We start from the raw sequence: 16,309 nt of genomic DNA, 5'->3' as shown, positions 1-16,309 counted from the left end.
AACCAGTTTATATTACTGATAAATCGTATTGCAGAAGGTTGAAATGAAATCCCTGATATAGAATAAGATTTAAAATCTGTCAAATTTCAAATACCTTTACCTGTTTTTGTTTCTAATCAATATAAATCATCCCATCTCATAGCGCTGTGTATTGCATGAGAAAAAAAAAAAAAAAACTTTTTTATGATAATGCTTTATCTTCAATATTTTTATTATAAGCTTGTTAAAAAGAATGGATTCCAATCATTGAACTTACATATATACTTTTGCGTTTTAATGAGCAGTGTTTGTCAGATTAGTGAGCTAAAATCATAAAAATAAATGCTTTTTGTTGTGTTGAATGCCAGTATCATGTTGAGATGACAACAATGTTTTGTACATGCATAGGAAGAGGAAAATTAAAGCAGTCTGCCACTGCGACTGCATGGGCCTTTTGTTTAGTCATAATGTCTTCTGAGGTAAGAAAGTTATAAACATTTAAGTTCTCAGGAGAGATCTGAGCTCCAGTTCCTTGGTAAAAACTGGCCCAGTAGTTTCCCTGATCTGACTCTGTTGCCATTAAAATTTGGCTTTTTTTTCTTATTCTCATGTAAAATCTGTGATGCGGTTTCAGGTGCAAATGTTGCGGGTCCTTAGTGAGCCATCCTCAAAAACAGTTGTCTGTGTTCTCTCACTGATACAGCAATGGCAACTGAATAGCCAAACCACACTTATTTTATTGATTATTTCCTGCACTGTACATACATACATTGCTACTCTCCTTTTTTAGGTTGCATGTTTTCAATTGTTCTTCTGTGTATTTGTTATGGATAATTTGTGTTTTGTGGGAATTAACTCTGATTAAGTAAGTATTTTGTATGCTGCAACACAAGTCTGGTTTTAAAAAAATAGTAGCATTAGGATTTAGATTGCTACATCTTAACATAATACAACAAACAGAAATGTGGGTGTCATTTATAAGGTATGTAGATATGCAAGTTGGAAAGGGGGGAGATTAGCAAAGGGTAGACGGGAAGGAGAGTTGAGGGATTCGGTGTGTTCACTTTTATAAAGAAGTGTTGAATGGAGTGTCAATTCTAATTCAAGTAATTAGAGAGGCAAACACAACAGTATTTGAAATGTCTTTGTGAGTCTTTAGCTCATGCAATTATTATAGAAAAAACTTTTAAAGAGCTAGATATAATTTTTTTATTTCTCCATATGACCTGTATTTCAGATTGGTTTCTGATGTTTTGAATGTATAAAAATGTTGCACTTATTTTTACAATAAATAAACAGTATTCTGCTTACCCTAGCTGCAACCTGCCACATTCTTTCTACTGATTATCTATCCACCCTATTCTCCCACATGATGCCTTGAGTGAATTATGGGTGTTACTTCTTCCACAAACTGACATTGGCATTTATTTGAATGCTAACAGGAGGCTATAAGTGTGAACAGCTGAAATTTGGCAATATTGTCCTACCACTACCTACAGTTATTGATGGAAGGGAGGACGACCTACACTAGCATACAATATTTAGATACGTCATTAACTCAGCTGCTTCAGATGCTGAAAATCTAAAAGGTATCAATATTTCCAGAGAAATAAAGAGGTGATATTCAATCTGATCTGCTGTAAAGCTGACACAGAGCCTAAACAAAACCTTTTCACCAGGCTTGGCTTTTACTTTCATCAACATCAGGGGAAATTGAACTAAAACTTGTGAAACTCAACTAAACTGAGCTAGAATGTACAAAGAGGAAGGGAAACATGGTTGAAATTAATAGTACAGTTTAAGATGGATTTTGTGTTTGAAAACCAGATTTTATCTGGAAGAATTTGGGATATGATCAAATTAGCTTTTCACTAATTAAGAGCAATTGGAATGTTTTCAGACCAATTCACAATGCAAATTTATGAGGTGAACAAAACATTATAAATGATTTGCTTCATCAAGAAACAATAACCTTTAGTCAAATGATTCTTTACCTTCTTTGATATAGCTAGCAGGGAATAGACATCAGGATTCCACTAAATGACTCTTGGGCATACTTGGTAATTGAAATGTAATGAGCATATGAGGAACACATGAACACTAATGCTAAATCGGTGTTTAAACACTTAGTGAAATGAGGCTTGTCCAAGCTTCAAAAACAGTTCACAATATATTTCTGTAGCATAGGGGAGCATGCGATCTATCCTGTAAGCTTTGTCGTTACTCATCGGTAAACACATGAAATGATCAACATCATCAAAAAAAATATTGTTTGTTCTGTCCCTAATTATGCCAGACCTGCAAACCTTTTTGTCCATTTCCATTTGGAAGGCTTGAGTTTCATCCATCTGCAGCTCAGCAGTCAGGCCACAGCAACCAGGGTTTTCTTTGTCTCAGTGGCTCACACCAGGGGTCCTTCTCTCCAGTCTGGCTCTGTAATTTCTGAAACTCAAGAGAAACTTGTTGCAAACGATTCTGTTTTGTAGTAGTCTGGTTCTGAATGGTCACCATAATGACTTATCCTTGAGGATTCTGGAGATCTGGGTCTTTTGGGCCCGGATCTCCATTTAAGCTGCCTCTTCGATGTGCACCCAGGCAGCCTCATGGTAAAAGAGAGGGAAAAGAGAATGTTCTGTGGTTTTCTCGGGTTTAGTTGCTCTCATCTCTGTGGGAGTTCTTGTGGCTGAGTTGGCTGAAAATAGGGGGGTTGGAGAGACCTTACAGCTGGTTATTCACCAAGCTGTTATCCTCTTCTCTGGTCATCATGTCAAGATGAAATATTGACACTTGTTCCAAATGTCCAAAAACCATAATCATAGCATATGGCACGACAGTATCAAAGAATGTGATTAGGAACAAAAATAAGGGGGTACAATAACTAAAACATGAAGAAAACTTCCTGTTTGATTTTTAAAATCTAAAATGTCAGTTTGGGTAACACTAAAATAATCAGTGTTTTATTTTCAAGAGGATATTTCAGTAGATGCACATTTTTCAGACTCCACTACTGGGTATTCAGAATCTAAACCACACTAATAGTAATTGAGGTGCTAAATGGATGAAGATGATAAAGATCATTGGTTCTTCTTGACTTGAAATAAAACATTCCATTCATTCTTCCCCCATAACTTAATTTATAATTTACTGAATACTCTCAGGTCCGAAGCCCTCACATCCATCCATCATGACCCTGAATACCTGTTGTCTGAAACGAAGTTCTAACTTAAATAAACTTCTACAAAAACCTTGTTGTTTAACTAGTATCTGACAGAAAACACAAGAAAGGCTTCAACAATGATATTATCAGAAGGCCGGGATGCTCTTTTCATCTTTTTTATTCTATCCCTATTTTATCAACTGGTTCAGGGTCACAAAAAGATGGTGCCTAAAGAAGAAAACAAATATGATGTCTTGGAGGACAGAATATTAAATTATTGTTCAGAATATTATGTCATGATATTTAACAAATGTAATGTGTGTCAGTAGTTACTTAAAATGATAACATTATAGTGACACAGAAACTAAATTATAATTAATAAAATATTTGTTTTACCTACATATGTAAATTAATAAATAATTATCAATACATATTATTCAATATAAATCAATTACTAAATACAATATATATAGATTAAACTAAATTATTTAAATGTTGTGAAGCAGATTTGATTAAAGAATTTTCTTTTTATTTCCCTTAAAGTTCATCAAAGTAAAAGTCAGAAAAAAATCTGTTTTTAATGATAAAAGCTTTGTCATTTTGAGAAGTTTAAAATTGTCCACACTTTTACTGAACTACCTGCTATAGCTCACTAAACTCCCCTCTAGAAAGGGTTTCAGGAGAAGTAAGGTGGATACAACTCAAATCACTTAATGGATTTTTATTGCGCACACATTTTATCAATAAGCATCCACACACATTAGGCAGCTTAACTGCTACAACTACACTAGCCTGTCGGCTTGACAATTAGTGAGTCAGTTAGCAACGTTAGTTAGGTTGTAAACCTGCAATGCAAACAAACGCAAAACCCGGAATTAACCAATGACCTTATACAATAATTCATGAGATATTAATGCTTGATTTGGATTGTTAGCCATGCTAGTTTATAGCCACTCACCGGCAAGGCATACCAGTCATAACCATCATACACAGACACACAGTCTGGATACCAGAAATGATGATAAACAAACCTGCAGCCTGGTATGATTATGAAATATGTGAATTATTAAATAAAATATGCATTCATTTGGAACAAGGTGGTAAATGTACATATTATTTTTATTTATTTATTTTTTTTTTTTTACAGTTTTTATGATTAAGTATCAGAAGAAGATACTGATAAGCAGTGGTTGCAAAGACTTTTTGAAGGGCAAGGACAGAAAGAAAAGAAAAAAAAGGTCATATATCATGTCCTCAAGCCTGCAGAAGGCAATTTAGCATGTATTTTTGAACAATCCTTTTGTTTCAGTGTCATACTGCCCTCTGATGGTATCATGTTTCCTCTGCCTGCCACTGCTGTTGAGGCAGACATAAAACAATTGAATCTTCAGATTATTGCTTAAACTAGTCACACTGCTTACTACTTTTCAACGTGCGTTGTGGGAAATTTCGCTTCCACTACTTTTTCATTCACTATACATTCGGGAAATTATCTAAAATGACGTAACCACTGTACAGTGCCCTATATAGTGATTAGGGTCGGACGTCCATGATGTAACCAGATCTACTCCCCTTGGTAACCCCGCCCATCAGATGGAGTTTTTAAAAGGAACTGCTTCCTGTTGCCGGTAACCTATCGGCTACTAAAGGCTGGACTCAAACACTTCTTAGCTTAAGTCTACACTAAGTAGCCACTAAATGCCTCCGGAGAGGTCTGTGCTTGCTGGGCCAAGCCCAACCATTTTTTCATTTAATTCAGATTGAGGTGATTTTAGTGGCTGTTTTTTTTCCTGCCGTCCAAACCAAGTTGAATGCAGTATTTCTTGAAACCACCTGCGGCCCCAGCGGAAAGAGAGCATTAATTCAGTTCTGGTAACCTAAATCTAACCACCGAAAGAGCAACAGTGTGGCCCAATTGCTTTTTGCCATAGAAGCCGTTAGAAGCCACTGACCCGTGACTGTTCCTGCTTGAGAGGAGCCTTTCAATGGACACTTAAACCCCTCTTCCCCTTGTATTCGCTTATGTGTGCTTATTTTCAGTAGTGTTTACTGCCTACTTAGTTATTAGAAATAATAAGATATGTGGGACAAAATTCTGAATAAGACTTTGCTGCTTGTGAAGCAGGATAATGACTGATGCAGGTTAAAGGGAAACCTTCCAACAGCAATCATGTCAAATTAACAGTTTAGATGTCTGGGAATCATAATATGCACAGTACTGTGTTAGTATTTGTACTTTTCAGCTTTCCCAGAGGGATGTATGTATGGATGGATAGATAGATAGAATTCAATTTATGTTATCACGAGGGATGCATGATATATCGCTGCTGGCATTGGTATTGGCAGTTATTAGACATTTTTTTAAATATTGTTATTTTTGAGCCATTAATTAAAAATTAGCTTAAAGGTATCCTTGTAGCTATCTATAAACATAAATATCAGTGTATTTTGGTACTCATGTTCCTAACAATACAGTCATGGCCAAAAGTTTTGAGAATGATTCAAATTTTAACATTTAGAAGTCTACTGCTTCAGTTTTTATAACGGCAATTTGCATATACTCCAGAATGTTATAAAGAGTAGGCAGCAATTAATAGCAAAGTCAATATTTGCCTAGAAAAAGAACTTTATCCCCCAAAACACATTTCAACATCATTGCAGCCTTGCCTTAAAAGAACCAGCTAACATTGTTTCAGTGATTGCTCCATTTACACAGGTGTGGGTGGTGATGAGGACAGGGCTGGAGATCAATCTGTCATGATTAAGTAAGAATGACACCAATGGACACTCTAAAAAGAGGCTGGTGCTTGGCATCATTGTTTCTCTTCTGTGAACCATGGTTATCTCTAAAGAAACATGTGCAGTCATCATTGCACTGCACAAAAATGGCCTAACAGGAAAGAGAATCGCAGCTAGAAAAATTGCACCTCTTTCAACAATCTATCGCATCATCAAGAACTTCAAGGAGAGGGGTTCCGTTTTTGTCAAAAAGGCTCCAGGGTGCCCAAGAAAGACCAGCAAGCGCCAGGACCGTCTCTAAAAAGTGTGTCAGCTGTGGGATCGGGCTACCAGCAGTACAGAGCTTGCTCAGGAATGGCAGCAGGCAGGTGTGAGTGCATCTGCACGCACTGTGAGGCGGAGACTCTTGGAGCAAGGCCTGTTCTTGAGGAGGGCGGCAAAGAAGCCACTTCTCTCCAGGAAAAACATCAGGGACAGACTGATATTCTGCAAAAGGTACAGGGAGTGGACTGCTGAGGACTGGGGTAAAGTCATTTTCTCTGATGAATCTCTTTTCCGATTGTTTGGAACATCTGGAAAACAGCTTGTTCGGATAAGATGAGGTGAGCGCTACCACCAGTCTTGTCTCATGCCAACTGTAAAGCATCCTGAAACCATTCATATGTTGGGTTGCTTCTCAGCCAAGGGAGACGGCTCTCTCACAGTCTTACCTTAAAACACAGCCATGTATAAAGAATGGTACCAGAATGTCCTCAGAGAACAACTTCTCCCAACCCTAAAGAGCAGTTTGGTGATGAACAATGTCTTTTCCAGCATGATGGAGCATAAAGCAAAGGTGATATCTAACTGGCTCAGGGAACAAAACATAGAGACTTTTGGTCCATGGCCTGGAAACTCCCCTCATCTTAATCCCATTGAAAACATGGTCAATCGTAAACAATCATCAAGAGACAGGTGGACAAATCAAAACCTAGGGATTCTGACAAAATGCAAGCATTGATGTGCAAGAATGGACTGCTATCACTCAGGATTTGGTCCAGAAGTTGATTGAGAGCATGCCAGGGATTGCAGAGTTCCCGAAGAAGAGGGGTCAACACTGCAAATATTGACTTGCTGCATTAACTCATTCTGTCATTAAAAGCTTTTGTTACTCATAATATGAGTGCAATTGTATTTCTGTATGTGATGACAACATCTGACATGCACACATGAACGATCATGTGAAAATATAATATTTGTGTCATTCTCAATACTTTTGGCCATGACTGTAGAAAAGCACTCAATAAATATATGTTTGGGCTCAGTTTTAGAAGATACAAAAACCTAAGGAAAGCATTCGGGTGATGTAACTGTAGGTCCATCAGCCATAACCAGTGTCCCTAGCAAATTTCATCGCCCAGTTACAGTCCAGTTACAGCCTGTTCAGTGGTGGTCATGGCTGTTAGTCACCAGTCAGTTTAGAGCAAAAATAAACACCTCAGCCTCCTTTTACCTGTTTCATTGGTCGTTATAACTTCATGTAAGGAACATATACAACCAGGCCCATTAAGAACCTCTTAGTTTGTAACAAATCTGGGCAGAGACATATAGAGCAGGTTGTCTGTACCCAGGGTTGTGCTAGAGGAGGGGCACCAAATAACCCCAAAAATCTGCTTGGCCCCACAGGTGCCCCAAAAACAACTACTTTGGTAGTTGGGGCTCTTTGTAATATCCTAGACTTAGACTTAGACAACTTTTATTACTTAAAAAACTAAATTTTGTATTGTACAGCTTTCATAACATTTCCATTCATTAAAGTGCAACAGTGATCAAATGGAAACTGTGGGAGAAAAAAAACACATTGATATGAAAGTTCAGAGCATTAAATATGTATGGTGCAAATATGCAGAATTTTGGATGACGTTAATCAGTGTGATGCAGAGTCAGTGACATGCTTAGGAGTTTTCACAACTTTCAGCTGTCTGATGGTAGCGGGGAAGAAGCTGTTTCAGAATCTGCTGGACCTGCATCGAATTCTGCAAAGCATTTTCCCAGAGAAGCAGGGAGAACAGTCCATGGTGGGGGTGTTAGGGTTCATTGATGTTACGGGCTATAAAACACACTTTATAAAACCCATGGTTGTCACATTTTGTATAAAGGTTTGTACAGTTAACTTGAATTCTGTGTCAGCAATAATCTGGTTACATTTTGTGATTTAGTAGTTTTAAAAGTCTGGGACCCTCTGCTAAAGAGGGAAATATGTTGCAGTGTCCTTTACTCAGCACTAGATGGTAGTAAAAAAAATCTATATTTTAAATATGCTAAAAGTTCATCTGCCGTTTTAATTTGACACTTTATCTTAACCCTAACCAATTAATGCTGCAGATCATTTCAGAGCTGTAAAACTCCCTGATATTGCATGGCTAAATAAATAGACGGTTAAAACACCAACTGATCCAGAGAAAGGGCAGAAAACAGTAGATTTCAGAAAGTGTCACGCACAGAATGAGTCCCTTAAACGCATAATCCAAATTCTGTCATTACTGGTTCCCATAAAAATATGTTTAGGACAAAAATATGTTTAAATATTATGTTCAGGACTAAGATATGAACTGAGTTTAGGACAGGTTCAGGGTAAGTTATGTATCAGTTTTGGACATTAATATTTTTCAGGCTGCTACAGACTACAAATATTCAAACTGTCAGTTTCCATTCAGCAACGGCAGCCCTATCTTTCTCATCATTGAGTGATCTCACACCTTATCTCTTTGCTGCTGTAGCTCAGTCTAGCAGCTCTTGCTTCACCGGGTCTGACTGCTCTTATCTGCTCATTACAGTTTAATTATTTCTGCATAAATTCTCACTATGATTTTTTATTAGACACAAAGAGGAACTTTAAAGTTGCAAAGCTCTCTGTCTGCCTGTCCTCGCAGCCCAGAAACCAAACACAAAAATGAAGCAACTCTAGCTATAATCATTGCTGCTGGACTGAAAACCTTTTATCTCTAAAATGTAACTGTAAAAAGGTTTCTACTAAATGTATTAGAAGCTATTATTACAATATATGAAGGGTGCTAAACTGAGTTGATGTGAAAATAAAACAAAACAAAAAAATAGGTATAAGAGGGAAATACACTGTTTTTCTGAGGATATGATCATACAAAACCATACAAACACATTATAAAACACAAAGCAGCATGTAAACATGACAACTGATCAGAGATGCCACTGGTCTTTTTCCTGACAATACCCTGTACTAATCCTTGATGAAGGGACGTTCCAGTGATCCTCTCAGCTGATCTAATTGTTGCAGTTTGGAGCTGTCCTGTTTTGTAGTTAAGCAAACCACACAGAGATACATGAGCATAAAACAGGCTGAATAATAGCAGAGTAGAAGATGGTCAGCAGTTCCTGTTGAAGGTTGTACATCTAGAGTTGCAGTAGGAAGTCCTGTCTGTGATTGGCCTTCATCTGGTCCTTCTATGTGTGAGGACCACCTGAGGTCCAGAGAAAGGCTGATTCCTAAGAACTAGTGTTCCACCGATACCGATACCAGTATCGGGCGGGGCCCCGATCCAGCACTCAAACGGTGGTATTGGTATCGGCAAGTGCCAACAAATAGGGCAATAGGGCAAAATCTGCCATTGTTTTTTTTGGGGGGGTGGGGGTTTGTTTTTTTTTTTTTTTACAATCATTTAAATCTGCACACCACAAAGGCTAAAATCTTTCTGCAGTGGACAGGAAGTATAACCAACCAATGGCTGCTGTCAAAGTTGATGCTGTGGGATGAAGTTTGATAAAAACGGAAGGAAACAAACAGGCTGTATTTAGGGGTGTTTAGCATGCTGGTGTCGTATATGTGAGATCTAACTTCTTCATTATAGTTCAGATATAGTAGAAGCCTTTCTGATGAGCTGTGCAGCAGGTCTGGATGTGAGGATGATGAACGCTCTGCTCTGCATGCTGGTCTTTTTCTGTAAGGGCATATCTGACTTCCTGTTCAGTGATTTTAAAACAATATTTCTGAGTTTATCACTGTTTGATTCTTTTTCTCTGCCATCTGGAAGAGAAGAGATGTTTGTTTATTTTGCAATAATTTATTTAACCATCTGTTATCTTAGTGTTATCAAAGAAATACTTCTATTTTTTTGTGCATATTTTATCTCTTGATCTTTATTTTTAGAACCAAAATAATATAACCTGAAAGCTCTCTGTTATTAACTTGTATTTGTTATAATTTATCTTTTGTTCTTCATTGCAGTGCTCTGGTCTTTCATCTCTGCACAGGATGATGGTGAGAATCTGATTCTTATTTAAGTTTTGTTTTTTGTAACCAACTGACAACTTTCTAAATAATTTTAACATTTGTTGCATTTTTCTGGAAATTATAAGATTAAGAAATTCAGAACTAAATGTACAGTGAATTAGTTTTTTTTTTCCATTTAATTGTCTCAACACATCAAAGTGAAACAGCGGAGGAAACTACTACAGATGGTGAAGATTCATCCCCATGAGTATTTGGTATAGTCAGGACACAGTCTTCAAATAATATCTGCCCCATGATCTTCTATTATCACATATAGTGTAAAACTGAAACTATATATGAGTGAAAAAGTAAAGAGGAAGTTGTTTATGCCTCTTTGCAACAGTTCAACAGTTTTCTTTTTTCAGCAACATCTGCTGTCTGTTATCTGCAGGCACAAACTACTGTGTACAATAAATATCATTATTTTCCTATTTTTAATGGGAGATTTCTTCAAATTGGAAAATCAAATGATTTTCAAATGAGCTCTATTTAGTGTCAATATAGCACATTCCTGCAGCAAGGTAATTCAAGGATCTGTACATGAGAAAAAAAGGAAAACTAAATTGCAGTGTGATCACAAATAATTGAAAAGGGTAAAAGTCAATCTTGAAAATTCGACTTCCTTAAAAAAGAAGATAAAATTATTTTTAAAGAATTAAAAGAAAGTTCCACTATCTAATTGTGTTTAGAAAACATATTATAAGGCAGCACTAAACAAAAGCTGGTTTAATCTCTTATTTGTATAATCATACAGTACTACTTAGTTCTAACATTAACAGGGAGACTCAGCTGCTGGTGGTGAAAATTACACTCCAGACTCTTTTAAACCAGAGCAAGTATGAGTAATATTGATTTTGAATTAAAGTTAATTCAGATACAGACAGTTTCTGCTGACAGATTGAAGGAATGGGAAAATATCAGGTTGCTTTACTGAAATATTCAGACAAACTTAAAAAAAACTCCTCAAGATTTAAAGGAAACTTTTTGCATGATTAACATAGTTGAATAAACATAAAAGATAAACAAGATTTTTGTAATTGAACCATTGTTCTTACATTTTTTTTTTGTTTGTTTAGGTTTTATCTTTCCATTTTGACTCTCTTTCATAGTTTCCTACAAAGTTTAGGTAACTCTGCAATCCAACTGGTCTCCAATATTCAGAAAAGAGACAGTAACTTGGAGATATGAGATTCAGGGAGTAGGATGAAATCAGTAGATGCATAAATGGAGAACAACCAGCAGAAACTCACAAACATCTAGTGAATACAGGATCAGCAGAGGTACTGAATTCTAAAGTGGAGAAAACAGCAGCAGGGCTAGAAGAGACTGAGCTAACAGGATGGAGTAATGCTTTCATGGTGTGTTTACATTAAATGCAAACTTTTTGGCTCAAGCAAACAATTTACTTGTTATCCCTATTGTTGGAGAGCTGCAAGGAATTGCTGTGAAGTTTGGGTTTCTAGATAGCAGAATGGTGAGGAGACTGGTAGAATCCCAACCCGACCCCTAAACACTATCTTATACACTAACCCTCTGTTTTCGTTTTCCTGCAGAAGCTGGATAGGCAAGTGGACTGTTCAGTCCTTAAATCTGCATAATTTTAGCCTTACTGGAATTTGGAAGAAACACCTTAATTTAAATGTTAGTTCTACTGGTTTGCTGTATCTTTGTCATACTGACAGAATATCACAAGTTATGAAAAAAAAATATTTTTTTTATAGATTATAGATATAGATAGAGGAAAAGTCTTCTTTGAAATCGTTTTATTTTACCCTACAAATGTATTTTCAAGAAAGGGGCAAACATTTGAAACATAGATCAAATCACAGAGAAGAAATAATCTGGTCAGGTGAGAAGCTGAGACCTATGCTGTGGTTAATCAGGAAGACAAAAGTTATACACTACATCAGCACAGAGGAGCAAGAGAATAGAAACAAATCAATAAAGATCAGTAGCTGGATCATGCTGAAACTCAGCTCTAGTGAGTGATCTAGAAGTCACTCTGTGGTGTTTGAGGCTCCAATAATTTTAGGCAATAGGTCATAGTATTTCTTTCTGCCGCCCTAAAGGAATAGCTCTTTTCCTTTCTGCTTGCATCTTCTCCACATACTGATCACATCTTTCATTGGAAACTGTCATAAAGTGCGACCTGTACTTAGCACTTTTTCAAATGAGGAAACTTGACCAAAGTGCTTTACACCACATTCTACTGTGGCCCACAGGGGAAAGCAAAATCCAAAAACAACACAACAATGAAAACCCCAAATAAAGTTGGAATAAAACGGAGGCTGGTTAGACCTGAGGCCCACGTCACGAAGGAGGGTTATTGAAATCTCTAAGTTTGTAAAACCTGAAATCAGGGAAACTCTGAGTTTTCTGTTTCAAACATAATTTACTCAGCATCGGTCTGTGTTACCATAATAACATGCTCAACAGAGCTAACCTGGTCCGGAGCAGGTTTTCCTCAATAAACTCAAAGTGTCTTGTGTCTTGACGAGTATCCAATCGATAAAGAAGCAGCATTAATTTGAAGAGAATTAAATACTTATAGGGAGAGGGTTCTCAGAGTGCGTGTTGATATCCTTTCATATTCAGAAATTTATTTTTATGAGCACTACATCACAATCCATTACATACATCAAGAAACTTATACGTCCTCATATTTCCAGCTTTACAAAAAATTCTTAAACAGATATTTAATAGAGGAGCTGATCAGTGGCATGGTGGGTAGCACTGCTGCCTGGCATCAAGAAGGTTCCTGGTTTGATTACCGGCCTGGGGTCTTTCTGCATGGAGTTTGCATGTTCTCCTTGTGCCTGCATGGGTTCTCTCCGGGTACTCTGGCTTCCTACCACAGTCCAAAAACATAACTGTTTAGGTTCAACTGAAAATGGCTTTTGATACTTGTTACACAAGTATTTAACTTATGTAAGAAGAACTTCTTAGAGTTATTTGAATTAATTCACAGCGTCCATGTGAAATCGAAAAGTCAAAGTTTCAGACCTTGGGCCAGATCAATTTAGAGTTAAAGATTTAAATCTGAGTTTGTTAAACCTGCTCATTGAAACTTACCCCATGTTTTCCACAGCAGAGCTGGAAGAGTTATCTGGGGAGGCGGAAGTCTGGGAGTCTCTGATGAGACTGCTGCCGCCCCACGACCCAGTCCCAGGTGAAACAGGAGATTATTTTTGTGTGTGACATGTATCTACATCACACACATAACAATCGTTTTTCTACTATGAAACAAAACTGTATTATGGAACCTCAAGTTCCAAGGAAGTAAACAAGCAATATGTTTTGGATTTTTGAATCCATTCCGGGTATGGAGAGCATGCCCTGCTCTGATTGGAGCAAATGGGACCGCAACATGAAGCATCTTCCTGTCATGATGGGTCTAAAACTTCCTGCCCACATGCAGAAACACTCACAGAGAGAAAGTAAAAGTTTGAAAGTTTATTGTACAAAAAATAGAAACCGGGTTATCTCCGCTTAGTGGGTCCTGCGGCCAGGAATCCAGGTGCGACTGCACATAGGGAGAGAGTATTAAGGGGAGTTCACAGTTGGTGGGAAAAAAATGCAGAAGACTGATGCACTGTTGTTACTTGAACTAGCTGCCTGAGTTGGAGGGTGGTCAGAGGTTCCAATTGGTAGGGGCTGGTGGAAGGTGGATGAGTCTTTGGAGGGCGGACAGGTAAGTTTAAGGTGGCACAGAGGATCAGCAGAACCGACTGTCAGCTCAAAATTTTGATGAGGTCGGAGCTCAGATCAGGTGAGTTGTGGGACTCTCAGCGTCTCGAGAGGTTTTTCTTCCAGGGCTGGAAGGACTGTCGAAGATTCAAAAGAAAAAAGAGGTAAGAGCATGAATTCACTAATAAAGTTACAGAGATTGACCCAGCAAAAGCTCAGAGGGGCTAGAGTACCCAAAACAGGCAAACACTGAGCTGATGACAGTCTGCTGTTCATATACTCCTCTGAGGTGATGAGAGATTCGTTGCAGGAGTGGGTAGTTGAGACATGTAGGCAAGCCCTCCAAGAAGGAAGTAACCAGATAGCACCATCTGGTGGACAAACGGTGGAACTGAGAAAGAAAAAAAACTAACCCCACAAACTGGAACCACAACAGTACCCCCCCTCAATGACCACCACCCAGTGGTCCAGAAGAGCCAGAGGGCTGAGAGGAACGGAACTCTACTGAACCAGGCACCCAAGAGCGGTCTTCAGGACCGTAGCCCTCCCAGTCCACCAAGTATTGCCAAGTCCGCCCCGCCCGGCAGGCATCCACAATCCAGCGGACCTTGTAGGCAGGGTGGCCTTCAGTGTCCAAAGGGGACACCGATAGTATTGTCCCAGATGGCCTTACACGGGCGAATATGGTGCTGAACAGATGTGACCGAGCTGTCCTTTTCCTCAGCAGGGAACAGTGGAGGTTGATACCCTAGCGAGACCTCAAACGGGGACAGACCGGTAGGCAAGCCCTCCAAGACAGAAGTAACCAGATTGGCACCATCTGGTGGACAAATGGTGAAAGTGAAAAATAAAACAAACTAACCCCACAAACTGGAACCACAACACATCCAGAGGAGCATGCAGGCACTTTTTCAGGTTGTGGGTCAGCCACACTCCTATTACAGCTTTTATATGTTCTGTGATTGGAGCCACTATTAAGACTAATAATATAACAGAACAATGTCCAATTTTTTTTATTATCACATTCTATGACCGTCGCTTAAGACCTAGGCTACAACATAATGACAACAATAAGCTTTTCTATCGGTGTGTTTGATTAGCATCCATTTGTGCCACTATAGAGATATCTGAGAAAAGTACAATTTGAACTCAGTCGTGGCTGAGGAAAAGACACCAAAAAAGGAACAGATGCTGGTTTACTGAAAGAGTGAAAGGTAACAAATAATGTCTAACCCTTCATGGGTAATACAGGTTCATATATATGTGAAATAGACTCTTCAGTCACATCTTTAATCCCAATTCCTATCCAAACAAAATCACAATCAAATAAGCTAAATAGATGTCCAATAATAAATTACCAAGACTTTTGTTGGATGTATGTTTAATGGAATGCTAATGGCCTTTTTCTTTCCATATGTTGTGTTTTTATTAATTTTCTTCACCAAAATGTCCTTTAATGTGCAGCTTTTTAAAGTCCACTACAGATGCATCAAGTCAACAGGTTAGAAAACATTTTTCCTCCTCAAATTATTAATCAGTCTTTATATCAACTTCCATCATACAACAGGAATAAAATCTCACCAGTTTGACCCTGGCCTGCATTCTGAGACTGCCACAGGGTTTACCGGGGTCGCACTGGGTTTAGTTTCAAGACAACTTTTGTTTTAGTTTTAATTTTATCATGGATTTTGTAACCTTGTGGCGTGTGGCCTTTGTTCTGTTGTAGCTTTGGGATTTTGCTGACTTTCACCATCTCATCAATTAAATAGTTGTGTAGAAAATGCAATTTTCTCCTATACTGAAAGGACTAATATTCTTTCACCAAGTTATGTTAAAACTGATTTTTTTTACATGTTGTAAGCCTTTTTTCAGACATCAGTTTTAATGTTTTGAATTCATGACTTTGTTTGTCTTAATTTTTTCCATTGTTGTAACAAAGTTTACATTTTTCTTATGGTATTTAGTCAATGTACAGATTAATGGATTTCATTTGTTGTTAAACAGATTTTCAGCTCAAACAGCATTAAAAGTTTTTTGTTTTTGTTTTGTAAATGTTTCTGTTCTAACCAGATATTTATTTATGTGAGCAGTTTCCATTAAACCCACTGTGACTCTGCAACACAACTGGTCTCCAATATTCAGAGGAGAGACAGTCACTCTGAGATGTGAGATCCATGGAAGTGGAGGAACTGAATGGACGTATGAATGGATAACAACCAACAGAACCTCTCTGACATCCAATGAATCCAGGACTATAAGAGCAGACAGTGACTCCTACAGCTGCAGAGGAAAAACAAACTATGAGCAAACTCAATGGAGTGATTCTTTTTTATTAACTGTTGGTGAGTAGATCCTGTATTTTAGAAACAAGATTATAGTTTGAGATATTTTAAGTTGTTTTATCCAACCATTTTTTCCATTAAAAACATACAACTTGGATCTGTTAAATATTTTCATGTATT

At 37.8% G+C, this 16,309-nt stretch overlaps 1 protein-coding gene across 1 annotated transcript in view; it reads left to right on the top strand.

Moving 5' to 3' along the window:
- The first annotated feature begins 9,786 nt into the window (after positions 1-9,786).
- Positions 9,787-16,309, top strand: part of LOC107099292 — a 10,203-nt gene continuing 3,680 nt past the window's right edge. Inside the window, exons 1-3 of the mRNA XM_015397349.1 lie at positions 9,787-9,830; positions 10,116-10,148; positions 15,938-16,189. Coding sequence (XP_015252835.1) covers positions 9,794-9,830; positions 10,116-10,148; positions 15,938-16,189 — 322 coding nt within the window. The 5' untranslated portion in view covers positions 9,787-9,793. The remainder of the gene's footprint in view (positions 9,831-10,115; positions 10,149-15,937; positions 16,190-16,309) is intronic.

This window comes from Cyprinodon variegatus, unplaced genomic scaffold (genome assembly GCF_000732505.1).
Source record: "Cyprinodon variegatus isolate N-32 unplaced genomic scaffold, C_variegatus-1.0 Scaffold855, whole genome shotgun sequence".
In the NCBI taxonomy this organism is placed as follows: Eukaryota; Metazoa; Chordata; class Actinopteri; order Cyprinodontiformes; family Cyprinodontidae; genus Cyprinodon; species Cyprinodon variegatus.
This window is presented reverse-complemented; position numbering and strand designations above follow the sequence as displayed.